We start from the raw sequence: 13,733 nt of genomic DNA on the forward strand, positions 1-13,733 counted from the left end.
ACAGCGGATGTTGTACAATTGGTAAATTAAAACAAAAACATAAAATTTTTAAATATTACCTTTAAAATTATTTAACTTTTTAGTTTTCACTTCTCTTTTATTCTGTAATTCTATCTGTCATTATAAAATCAGTTATACACAGGGAGGGAAATGTTTTTCCCAATACCATATAGTAAGATGGCCCATTGCCCCACATTCTAATGAATTTCATTAAAATATCTCTATTGAATTGAATTAAGAAATTCAGTTTATGAAGGTCTTCCATGAGGCTTTAACTCAAGGTCAATATACGTGTCCTCACTCATATGAAAATGAAGGCCTATATGTGTATGTTCAACTATGGAAATAATTTGTATTTCTACTCATAAAAGGGGGATACACATTTTTGTACATAAATTGCCTAATATTCTGAGAATGCAGACCAGGCATGTCATTTTAGGCTAGACTAGACAAGCCATCCTAAACTGCTGTCTTGAGACAGTTGTATCTTAAGTTTAAAAGGGTTTTTGGTCATTCATGATAGTTACCATGATTAGTTTCAGGTACCTTAGATTTTAAGGTTCCAAACATGTTTAAAATTAAAAGTTCAACTGATGTGCAAAGGTGTCTTTTCTTGTGTCAAGGGGAATAAAGTTATTCTCTTTATATAAATGAGCAGACTCATTTAGAGGAAGAAAGTGTGAATCATGCTAATCTATAAGTGACAATGAAATTGTATTATCAGCCCTCTGAATATGCATTTTACTTTAAAAATACCTTTATTAGAAATATCTTCCCTTTAAACAATGTAACACTTATATAAAATAAGGTATTTTAAAATAATACTGTCTTGACTTTATAAAACTGATGCATACTAAAAAATACAAAGAATACAAAACAGTATTGATAGGAAAACAGAAAAGATAGCAAGCAATACACAAAATAAGAAACTAAAAGCAAATTCACTCAAAAATGTTTCCACCCAGAAACAACCATTGATGAACATCACTGACTGACATCATTATTACTGAAGAATATTATTCCAGGTGTTTGTACATGCATATTTATAGATAGGGAAGCTGAAACAAGTTCCATTAATCATATCAATTTTTCATTATCTTAACAGTTTCTAAAATACTTTTTTAATGTCAAAAAATAAGGAAAAACACCAAAATTTTACCATCTTTTGGTTTTATGCTAAAGTTCAAATGTAATTTTTAGATAGTATTAATAGATTATATACAATGAATGATAAGAAAACTAGCACTCATATATCCTTCTAACTCCTTATTTTTGTTACCTGTTATTTTCACTTTTCAAATGTTTATGGCAGTTTACCATAATCTCCACAGTATTTAGTACTAATTCTTTACTTAAGGGGATCAATATGGTTTTGGTACAACTTCTCCATTTATTTCTTGATTGGCTGTGTTTCATTGCTAATTAGTTTTTTTCCCCAAGAATGGAGGAACTTGTGTGAAAATATAAGATTTTTTTCTGAATTATTTTACTTTTAAGAATATCCCTATTGTTTTTATAATTAACCAACTAGTCATATGTTTCCTCAGAATTTTGTGGGCATTGATTTAATGTGGGCATTGGTATTGAATGTTTGTTTAGCTCATGACTTGTCTAATCTATCTGAAGTCTTGAATCCTCTATGAGTAAAGTTTACAAGTGTAACGAGGCTAAGTTTTTCTCTTATAATTTGGCCTTTTCCTGTACATTTAATCCTTTCTTCTAGTTCTGGAAAACGTTTGGTTCTTTGATAGTTTCTTCTATTTGATTTTTTTGCTTTTCACTCCAGAGCCACTAGTTATACTCATGTTTATGATTTTTATCTTTTCTTTAACAGTGTTAATTTCTCTTCCTGCCTATTCTGTTCTATGTGATTCTCTCAAGCCCTTTCTCTATGCCAATTACATTTTCAACTGTATCTTTTCTGATTTTTGCCGTTTCTATTTAATAGTTCTCCAGTTTTACTATATTAGTTCCCATTTATTATTTGTGTTGACTCTGCAATCTCCTTTTTATTAAATACTGGATTATTTTTATAATCTTCTCTTTGAAATTGTTCAATCACATTTATATTAAGGTCATGAACGCCACAAAGAACTTATGAGAAATTTGCTTTTGCTTCTGGGGCAGTTTTCTTCGACTCTGGGTTAGGTCTTTAGCTGTTTTTATGTAGACTCTTTTATTTTGTTTCTGTAGGGTGCCCACATAGTTGTTACTGTTTATTTTCTGCTTGTCCACACACTACTGGGTCTTCTCTTTCAAGAGCTTGTATTTACTTCCATACAGTTCAGGTGGAATCTCTTGACATCTTTCCTTCTTTATCAGAGCTTTATTTGGAAGACACCTTGGGGTCTGGGTTTTGTTAAAACTGCTCTTCAGTAGCCCAGAAAGAAGGAAACAAGGATAGGAGAGCTCTTTGGGGGCTCCATGTGCTCTTAGAGGATGGGCCTGGCCTTTGCTCTCTCTTCAGACGTCATACAAAACAGTCTGTATCTAGGTTCGCTCTATCTAATGGTGTCCCGTAAATTGTCCCTGTGGCAGCTCCTCTGGGTTTTGTATTCCCCCATTTTGGTGGGGAATATTGGGAAATGGCCAACTCCAGTAATTATTTGGAATCTATAGAAATTCTAAGAATTTACGGTAAGAAGTAGTTCTGAGTAAAAAAAAAGTTGATCAGAGGGGAATATATTTATAAAAAGATGGGAAGACATCAAAGGAATTAAATTAGTAAAATCAGGAGAAACTGTCCAGGTGAGCCAAACCTTATGGGAAGAAAGAAGAGAAAAACAAGGAGAACAGGCAGAAGCATGGAATTACATTTCTGGGATCTCAAAAGTGAGCGTTCAGATGAATGGGGCACAGGGTTTAGCTAAGGATAAACTCCCCCTGTGCCACCCCGAGCTGCCTTGTCAACAGGCATTTCTCTCTATGGTAACGACACATGAGAAAACTAAATGTGAAGAAAGTACAGTAAACAGTAACTTATTTAGCACCATTTTGGGGATAAGTTCTAGAAGGGCCTATGCCATCCACAAAGCAATAAATTTATAAAGAAAAAATTCTGTCTAGGTATAAAGAACCCATGTTGGCAAAAGTGTCTGGTTACTGCTGACTTGTTCATTCTCCTACTAACTCTTGTCAAGCTGATGTAGATACTAAATCATGCATAATAATTCCATATCCACATTGACTTACATTTTCTACTAATTAACTTCAGTGCTTAGAAGAAACCAGGATTGAGGAAAAAAATGTTCATTTTACAGTTGTTTTGTATAAAATGGATTAGATTCTGCCCAATCCAGTGGGTAATGTAGAAAGCATGAATGCTTTTAGTTTTTAATGTCATACTTCTTAGGGCCAACTATCCATCCCTTGTTCACATTGGTGGCTCTTTATGAAAAATTTAACGATTATCTGGCACACTTTCTTCAGTGCCACCTCTGGCGGTGCAGCAGAGTCAGGCTCTACTCTGAGCTACCCCGGATTCTATAATCTGTTTTGTGTGGTTCAGGCTGATGAACTGTGTGCATGTGTGTACATGCATGTGTGCATGAGCACTGGCACTTACCATCTCTGTTCATTTGATTAGACACTATGTCGGGGAAATATCTGTTTCCATTTTATCATCTCTACCTAGCAGTTAGCTTGAGTTATTTTTTTTAAGGTGTTCTGTGAATAACAAATTTTGTTGAAGCCCTTTGGCATATGAATTATTTTTAATCTCTTTTCTTTCTTCCTTCACATCTTCATGTGTTCCCTATTCATCACACAATCATGGCCCGCACTATGTGCAATGTGAATTTAGTCTGTGATTTAAAAGAAAATCCAAATTCTTTCTCTTGGAAATAGACCGTACTAGGCTAAAGTCCCATTTCTAAGAAAGAGGGATAATGTCATAACTTAGAAGAGGAGACATTACTATTAAGCAAATGTGAAGTCCCTGACGAATCCCTGAACAGGACTTCCAGTCCCAGACATATAGGCAGCAGATTCAAACATGAAGGCAAATGCCAATACTGAACTGTTTAGGTCTTGATAAACACAATAAATAGCAGTGACTGGAGTAGGAAATAATAGATCATACTTTAAAAGCTGAATAGTTTTCCACATGTCATTCATTTAGTGATAAAAAAAAGAAAAAGGAAAAAAGAAACGGTTAAAAAAGGAAAGAAAGAATGCGCTAAACTTCCAATTATTGGCTCTTGGCCAGGAAAACTTCATAAGAGATGAAAGCCGCCTTCATCATTATTCATTCGGCAAAATAATCCACGCATAAATGAATGACTTTTATATGTGCAGCATGTGCTATGTGTTCAGCTTCCAGGTGGAGCCTGTTCCAGACCTTTTTGTGGTTTCATTTACTGTAGTTGATCCAACTTGAAAATGAGCTGGAATCCTAGCAACCCACCTTGGCAGGACCTGCTGTCTGAGGCTGGAGTGAAGCCCATCTCACACTCGCAGCGATATGCACCCGGGACATTGAGGCACTGCCCGTTCTCACAGAGATTTATGTTTTCTGCACACTCATCAACATCTGGAGAAGTAAATCACATCTCTATTAAGTTCCAATTTCATGACACATTTTCTCCTTGCTCTGTAACTAAATCAATTTTACTGGCTTGACTTAGTGCTCATTAGCATGAAACAGCGGTAGATCACATTCACTGAAATAAGGGTATATGACTGATAGAAAAGCTATTTAACCTGCACCCTAACATTCAATTGTAATACAGTTAAAAGGAGAAATGCAGATGTTTCCCACATCTGTCTTGGTTCTTTTTAATGCCAATTTGTGTATGGTATTATACCAACATCATTTAGACATGACCAAGAACACTAGAATTAATCTTAAAATGGTGTCCATGCATTTGAAAGTGTTATAGTATTAGAATACACAATTTACTTTTTCACTAGTCCAAGTATTTTAAAGCAAATTAGAGACACTATGAGAATGGAGAAAGGTTCTTTCATGTCATTATAATCTTATAAAAATACTCCTATCTTTTTTTCAAATTTCAGAATACTAGGGGGATACAAACATTTTGGTTACATGAATTGCTTTTGTACAGTTTGAGTCAAGGTTATAACCTGGATGGAACTGGAGACCATTCTTCTAAGTGAAGTATTTCAAGAATGGAAAACAAACTCCTATCTTAATTATACAAACAGACATCATTCATAGACCTTAAAGATCATTTACTTTAATTCTTTCAAGAGAAAAGGGCAAGGAGGGCAGAAACCGATGTCTACTGACGGCTTGATATATGCTAAGTGGTGTGCTGGTTGCCTGACATGTGTTTCCTCCTTGAGTCACCAATTCCTTGAGGTTCACAAGAGGAAGAGCCTGAGGCTAGGAGCAGCAGTGAGCTATGAGGGCCACAAGGAGCTGAGCCAGGATCTGACTGCAGCTGTGTCTGACACCAAAGCCATGCTCTTTCCTTGATATCATGGTGCAAAGAAATGCAAGGAAATATGCAATATCAAAAGCTTAAAAGTAATAAAGCTATAATATTGAATAAGTATGTTTTCTTAAAGAAGCATTCGAAAATGACAAGTCTGCATTTTTTACCTCAATAATTAAAAAAAGAATTTAGAATCTATCATTTAATTCTGGGTTTAAAGTGTGTACTTCAAATCAACAAACACCTATCTTACAAACTGAAAAGCATTCAACTTTACATATAGCGAGATGATCTAGTTTTATATATGCATATGACGAAAAGATACTTTATCCTCAAGGAATGTGGAACGAAGAGAAGCTAAATAGAAGCTAATATTTACTGAGCTTTTGTGATGTGTTTTCTGAAGTTCTTTACTTGTATTACTCCATTTAATCTTTTCAATACCATGTGGTAAACTCCTGAGACTTTGATAAATACATTTAACAACAGTGATTGTGTAGGTGATATAGTTTACTTTAAAAAGCTGAATAGTTTTTCCCTTTCATGCATTTAGTGATTTAAAAAAAAGAAAAAAGAAATAGTATTATTACTATGGCCATTTTAAAATGGGGAAAATAAGGCCAGATAAGTAATTTACTTGAGTTTAGCCAGGTAGATGCTGCATAGGCAAGATATGAATCCAGGTAGTCTTTTCCAGACAAAGCCTGTGTTTTTAAACCATTATGTTATAAATGAGTAAGAGAAAATGATAGTCTTTAACAGCACGTACTAGTAATAAATGTCATCATTTTAAAACATCCACCAATATATTTGAAAGATCGTTTAAGTTTTTGTGTTTAATGTAAGAAATACATATTCGCCTGTAAGCCAAGCGTAAAAATGGGGTAGTTATTTTAATCTCCTTTAACTACAGTTTTCTTCAAATAAAACGTTCAAGCATATAAACATTCCATGCCCATTATGTCAGCACACACCTCTCAACTGTAACCCACCTGAGCAGGTAAAGCCATCTCCAGTGAAACCTTCAGAGCAGGCACATCGGTATGAGCCTGGGGTATTGACACACTGAGCATTTATGCTGCACTGGTGGGTTCCGTTAGAACATTCATCCAGATCTGCATGCCAAGAGAACATAGCAGTAAAGTTCAGAAATAAAGATGAAACATTTGAACACCCAGAAAGATTTTCATCTGTCTTAAATAGAAACTAGCCAAGTGTGTTTTAGTTTGTAGGGCCACAGCTCCAATATTCTAAGATCTCAGACCCATAATCCAATGTCCATGCCACAAACATGGGCCAAAATTATGAATTCAAGCATTTTATGCAGTATCTCATTAGAGTTTTAATGGTTAAAAGAAAACCAGTGTTATATTTCATTCTGACTCCTACTGAAGGTAGATTCTATTGCTGGTTCCATTAGCACTAAAAAAGGATCAATTCTGAAGATAATATCGAATTTTAGCATACAGTTTTCAAGTTTATTTTATAGATGAGGAAATCAAGATACGATTCTTGACCTCATGGAGTCCACAGTCTAGTGGAAAAGACAGATGTTAAACCCAGGGAAAAAAATTAAATACTGACATATGCACCATGAAAAAAGTTACAAGGTGCAATGAGAGAATAAAAGGGGCTTCTAATTTGTACTGCAGAAACAAGGAAGACCCCACTGAGGAAGTAAATTTTAGTTAACTTCAGACCTCAAAGATAGGAAGCATTAGCTCGCTGAGCAGAATTAGGGGACGGCGATCTCTGCAGAGGGGACAGTGCATGTATAGACACCAAGGAGGAAAAGAGTTTGATGTGACAAGAAAAAGTAAAAAAGGCTAGAGTGGCAAAGCACAGTGCAGCAGACAGAGAGAGGGTGGTAGAAGAAGCCAAAAGACAGTGAGTGGAACCAGGCAGGAATGGGGAGGAAGCTGATTCTATCCTGAGTTCAATGGGTTAGAATGACGAAAATATCAAATCTATGAGTTTCCTCCTGCTGCTACGTGGAGAACAGACTGCACGAAGGCCAGAGAGGGAATGAGCAAACATAAGCAGGGGCTCTTTTAGTGTCCTGGAGACAGAAAGTGGGGGGGGGGCAGAGAGAGAAAGAGACTGAAAGAGACAGACTGGTTGAGACCAGAGCAGGGAAATGGATAAGGAAAGAGGAGGACCGACATGGGTGCCACGTTGGAGCACAGGATTCTGGACACGCCTGAATCTCTTCTATCGGAGGCAGGCTGTCTTGAGACAGCAACCAGAGTGACAGATGGACAAGAAGTACAAAAAAGGAAGGCTATAAGGGAGGAAAAGAGGAGACCTATGGGATTAGAAAATTACAAACAAGGATACAGCTGAAAAGTTGTGAGATTAACCATAGAAAGACGGCCGGACTAGACGTAGCTAGTAAGCATAATGAAGTCATGGCAGGATGTTCAGCTTGCTCTCTTTTTACTTTAAATTGACCTGGATAATTCTCACCAGTTGGGAAAATTCTTTACTTTAAGGCATGTAAAACACTGAGCATATTAAACAGCACTGTGAATGATACCAAGAGTGTACTCTAGCGCCTTGCCTCTCAGACATAAGACAGCTTATTATTAGACTCTGGCTTAAGAACCATAAAACCCAGAGAAGCTGTCTTCCCCTTCTCTTTTCTTCAAATCAGACTTCTTAAAATCCAACAAAATATTTAGATTTTCCTGTAAGAAGAATTCCATTTTCTAATAAGACACTGATATCGGCATTTACTACAGACTTAGGCTATCTGAAAAAAAAAACAACCTTTTTGTTTCTTCCATTTATTTGCTGGATTTTAAATCTCACTGATTACTCTATGAAAAGATTGGAAAAACATATTAGTCATTTTTCATCACATAGCTGTTTGGATCACCAGCTGCATATCAAATATTTTTGACTGAACAACACATTAAAAAGCAGATGCCAAGGCATACTGTTGTAACTTGATCATTTATATTAAGGCTAAAGGAAACTCTTACGCAGAAATTATCTTATCACTAAGATAGCCTTTGATTTACAAGAAAAAAAAATGAAAGTGAAGAGTATATTCCTATAACTGTGCAAAGAGCCTTAAACAATTTCATGCCTTAGCAAAAGATTACATTCGCAAACTCACCAATGCATTTGATGCCATTTCCAACCCAGCCTTCTCTGCAGCTGCATTTGAAGCTTCCTGGGACATTCAGACATGAAGCGTGCATGTCACAGTTGTGAGCACCAATTTCACACTCATCCACATCTGAGAAACCATAGTTCATATGAAAAAGATACAAACACAAGCTAATTAACTCTACTTCCAAATATATTTCTGTATAGGTAAAATTTTAAAGTAAATATGAAACCATACAGAGAAAATATTAACATCAGTTTTATTTTTGTAGGCTTCAACAAGATTTGGAAGTTCATGATCTAAATAAAACAAGTCCTTCCCTAGAAAACATTGTTAGTCACTTACCAGCAAGAGTGAGACGCAGCAGCTGCTGCCCCGGCAGGCATGTGTCTCACCCCTGCCCATCCCAGAGGCCTGCTCCCTGCCCAGAGCCAGGTAGAGGACATTAGATCACAGACGCCAAGATAAATCTTATTTCCAAAAAGAAGCTTTGCTATTTCTTCCTATTAATATTTATTACATATTTTTCATGAAGATACAAATAAGCCTTTTATTTTAGAGTCCATTCTCTTTTTAAAATTATACAGTCATTTTTAAAATCAATATGTTTTATAGAGTTTTTGAAAACTATCATTTAGGTTTGTATTTTTATTTCTTATATTTGTTTGAGAATCTAAAAAAATATTCACTGGAAATTTTATCTGGAAAGTGACTAGATGCTTTTACCAGTGTGTATGTGTGTGTGTATGTATCATATATATAATATACACACACATATAGACATACCCTCCCATATACATACATATATATAAACTATGTAGATATGGTTTCCCACAGTTTCTAGAATGTAAGAATAATCTGTCCTATCCAGTTCAATGATTATTGTAGATGCTGAAATCATATACACACTACTGCCTTTGCATGAACGCTGCTAGTGGTGAACATGCAGAGGACTATACCTTCTTTCATTACTTGCCCTTCCCTGGAGGGGTCAGTTTAAGGGCTGGGTTGCAGCCTAAGCCACCCACCTTTTGCCTTGAGCAAAATACCACACAGGGGCTTTTTTAAACTGAGTACTAAGAAATACCTGTCCAAAACCTTGACCTTGGTACTTCCTAGACCCACATATACGCAAAGAGCTAAAACTATTTAGTAGAAAAAGGGAACAAGAGACAAAGTGGATAGAATGAGCAAAGAAAGAAAGTAAAGTGAGAAAAAGGAGAGAGGCAATTTGGGCAGAGAGAAGAGAAGATAAAAGCAATTGGAGAGAGAAGAGAAAAGAAGGGAGGAAAATATGGGAGACAGGAAGGAAGAGAAAATGTCTAAAAACAGCATTTGAGATAAATTTTTAGTAGTTTGGAAGAACACAAAGACCAACAAAAACTGGGACCCTCTAGGTCTCTCAGTGCCCCTTTACGTGTGTCTTCTGTTTGGGCAACAGTCATTCTCAGAAAGCAAATGCTGCTCCAAGAGCCACCAGCAGCACGTCAGAGCTGTGGGAACCAGACTCCACCCCCACCCCTGTGTGGGCACCCACGGCGGCCCGCGGTGGTGGTTCAGACAGTGCGCTGCCACAGAGACCAGCCAAATGCAGCACACACGCTACGGGTCAGGCTCTCAGCACACACATGGCCGTGGCCTGGGTGTGGGTAACCGGTCTACAGATGCAAGAGGATGTTGGCCGTGGCCTTGGCGTGGGTAACCTGTCCATAGATACAACAGTGTTGAAGGCTGGCCTTTGAAGGAGACAAGCTGGAAACCTACCTGTGCACCCTGTGGTCCCCTTCTTCACTGAATAACCCAGCTGACAGTGGCAAATGAAGGATCCCTTTGTGTTCTCACATTCCCCAAACATGCAGATGTTTGAATTTAGGTCACATTCATTCACATCTAGAAAAATTATTTTCAATATCTGGTTAGTATTTGTTCATTATAGTAATTAAAAAGCTATCTTTTAGACTGAATAGGTAAAATCTAAAATATAATCCATTTGCAAGACATACTATTGCAAATAAATGAATCATCTGTCTTTAAAGATTTTTCTTCAAATAATTCTTCCTTTTCAGGTTGTATAGTTCTAGTAAAATGGTTTAAAATACCAACTGAAAAAGCCTTCCTCTTCTTACATTTTTGTGTATATATATGTGTGTATAAATATTTATCCTCTTCTTATGATACCCACCAATGCATGTTTTCATGTCCATTGAAGCCATGAAGCCATCATAACAGAGACAGCGATACTCCCCAGGAATGTTGGTACATTGGCCACCATCACAGATATCAGGATTGTTTTCACATTCATCAATATCTGATGATACAAAATTAACATCAAATGAAAACAAGGATGCCTTCCGTCAATATCAAATGCTTTTTTCCATCCAGTTCCACTCAATAACATCTGGAGCCAGTTTGTAAGGCAAAACTAATTAGATGCACAGAGTCTGTGTGGATTCCTTTCTATACCTGCACATGATCTCCCATCTGGCATCAGGGCGTAACCCTCACTGCAGCTGCATTCGTAGCTTCCTTCTGAGTTAGTGCACTGGGTGTCACAGCCCCCATTCATTATCATACACTCGTCAATATCTGTGGAAACAACATTGCAACCACATCACCCTTGAGGCCTACTTCCTTGAAAACAAAACATAAGGAGTTTTTATCGTTTTTAAACAGATACTGCTCACATGGTTTGGATTCTTCTCCCCACTATTTGTGTTGATTTAGTACTATACCATTAGTCTTTCTTAGTACTTTTTACTGTTTTTTAGATAACATTCCACATTTAACTCTAGTACTGTAAGATTAAAGAACTCAGGAATATAATAACTATGGAATTTAGAGCATTTTCTACAATAAGACCAGTAAGTGCTCTGCAAAATCAACAAACCATCTGAGATTTGCCCCCATTCTTAGATTCATTTTTGGGACAAAGGACTCACTCACATAGGCTTCATTATATATTTAGTGCCAAAAGTTGTCCTGGACTGACTGGAGACATGTGAGTTTCAGACCTGGCCTCTCCTTACCTGTGCAACCCTGGCGGTCTGCTGTGGCCTGGTACCCAGGATTGCAAGAGCACTGATAAGTTCCAATCATATTCACACATTTTCCATTTCTGCAGAGACTGTTGCTCAGGGAGCATTCATTAACATCTATAAAAGATACACAGAATTAATGTTTTATGCAATAGGCAAACCCTAAAACCATTAAGAGCATGCTTCACGCAGCACTGGTCTCCAGAGGGATTTGTGTACTTCAGGGGGAGGTAAAATGATCTCCTGGGGTGTTCAAAGAAAATGCTAGAAGCTCTATTATTTGTATCTACAACAGTGCTGTCCAGCAGAACTCTGAGCAAAGATGAAACTGCTACATATCCATGCTGTCCAATACATAACTGCATGTGGTACTGAGCACTGGAAACGTGGACAGTATGACTAAGGAATTTTTAGTGTTATTTAATTCTAAGTAAATTTATATAGACACATGTGACCAGTAGTGACTAGGATATTAACCCACAGATTTGACATGTGTCAGAAATGAAGCTTCCTACTATTTAATATGTGAATCTGCTTAGCATGCTCGCCTGGCCTTTCTTAGATGGCCAAGAGCTGCCTACACAACTTGAAGTCTCCTGAAGGAAGATGGCAGGTTCCACAAAGCAGAGGCGTGACAACAGGGCCCTCGCCTGTTTGTTTTTATCGTACTGCGTTCAGTGTGCCTGGATAGGTGGATCTACAGATTCTATTGTCTGTTTTAAATTAACTAACCCTTCTAAGATGTGCAGATGGCTTAAAGAAAACCAATCAAAGATCTGTGGAATAAACTTAGGACTAATAATATAATCATAAGAAAGCAGCAAGAAAATATACTTCCTTATGCAAGCAGACACAGTCTCAGGTAAAAACAATGATGGTATTATAAGATATAACAAGAAGTTCATTGCAAATTCTCAAAATGACTGAGAAGACTATATGGATTATACTCATGATCATTACGTGTATATTTTATATTGTACGGAAATACATATTTTATATTGTGCATTTACACCATTGAAGTAATTTTTTTTAGCTGTGAGATCCATGAAAACTAAGTAACAAAATAAAATGAACTTAGAAAAAGATGTCTGAAGCACTGTATCTCAATATGTTCAACCATGAATAAACATTCTCTAACAGTGTGGAAAAGCTTTTTGTACCACTGCTAAAATGAAATAAAAAACATTTAAAACTTCTTCATTCATCTTTTTAAAACATCTGTTTAGTCTATCACTTAAGATTCATCTCATACACTGGCACAGCAATACATATGGCTTATAAATAAATACGTATGTATCAGGAAGGTATGTTCAAATTATTTTTTAAAATGTGGCATGTGATCTGCTCTATTTTAAGCTGTTTTATTTGCCTACAGTTTCAAGAAAGAGTTCCTGTGAAGCAAATGTGTCCTGGCTGCATCAGAGCTTGAAAGCCACATACCAGAGCAGGGAAGCCCGCAGGCCCCCACGTGCTGTGAAAAGCCACAGGCTGGGAGGCTCAGAGAGCAGCCACGGGTCTCCTTGCGTGCCTTTGTCATCCCTGCTGCGCTGGGGGCCAGCGCAGAGACTGGCGAGCGGGGCTGGGGGAGTGCAGGCGGTCACATGTGAGAGCAGAGCCCCAGGGGACTCTGCCTGAGACCACGCCAGCACAGGGGCAGCTTTCCCATTCCGGCCTACTGCGGGGGTGGGGTGCCAGCCCTCACACAGGGACCAGTCACACGTGCTCGTAATGAAAAAGAGGCCCGACCAGAATGATGCCAGCTCATTTGAATGTGTCACTGAAGCATGCTCTAAAGAGACAGCCTGCACTCAGATGTAGGTAATCTAAATTTCTAACTTTTAATAAGCTGTATTTCATGTGCTCCCAAACAACACGTTTGTTAGAGCTGATCCCTCATCTCAGCGGGCTGACCTGCTGAGGGGACAGACTCACCTACACAGTCCTCACGTGATGGTGACAGCTCGTGTCCCAGCGGGCAGTCACACTGAAAGCTGCCCTCAGTGTTCACACAGGTGCCACCCCTACAAAGGAGAGGGTTACGTTCACATTCGTCAATGTCTGAAAGGTAAAAACGTGAGATTGATTAAAGAACTCTGAGGAAACAATATTCACACATACAGCATGGGAGAAAGAATATTATCTGACGGTGTGACTCAAATGTTTGAGATAAGCTTCAAGCAGATG

At 37.6% G+C, this 13,733-nt stretch overlaps 1 protein-coding gene across 1 annotated transcript in view; it reads right to left on the reverse strand.

The window, feature by feature from the left end:
* FBN2 (fibrillin 2) overlaps positions 1–13,733 on the reverse strand; it is a 284,415-nt gene that overhangs the window by 59,127 nt on the left and 211,555 nt on the right. Inside the window, exons 27-34 of the mRNA XM_076008344.1 lie at positions 13,482–13,607; positions 11,541–11,666; positions 10,978–11,100; positions 10,697–10,822; positions 10,279–10,404; positions 8,521–8,643; positions 6,392–6,514; positions 4,406–4,531 (exon numbers count right to left, since the gene is read on the reverse strand). Coding sequence (XP_075864459.1) covers positions 4,406–4,531; positions 6,392–6,514; positions 8,521–8,643; positions 10,279–10,404; positions 10,697–10,822; positions 10,978–11,100; positions 11,541–11,666; positions 13,482–13,607 — 999 coding nt within the window. The remainder of the gene's footprint in view (positions 1–4,405; positions 4,532–6,391; positions 6,515–8,520; positions 8,644–10,278; positions 10,405–10,696; positions 10,823–10,977; positions 11,101–11,540; positions 11,667–13,481; positions 13,608–13,733) is intronic.

Source organism: Microcebus murinus, chromosome 11 (genome assembly GCF_040939455.1).
Source record: "Microcebus murinus isolate Inina chromosome 11, M.murinus_Inina_mat1.0, whole genome shotgun sequence".
NCBI lineage: Eukaryota > Metazoa > Chordata > Mammalia > Primates > Cheirogaleidae > Microcebus > Microcebus murinus.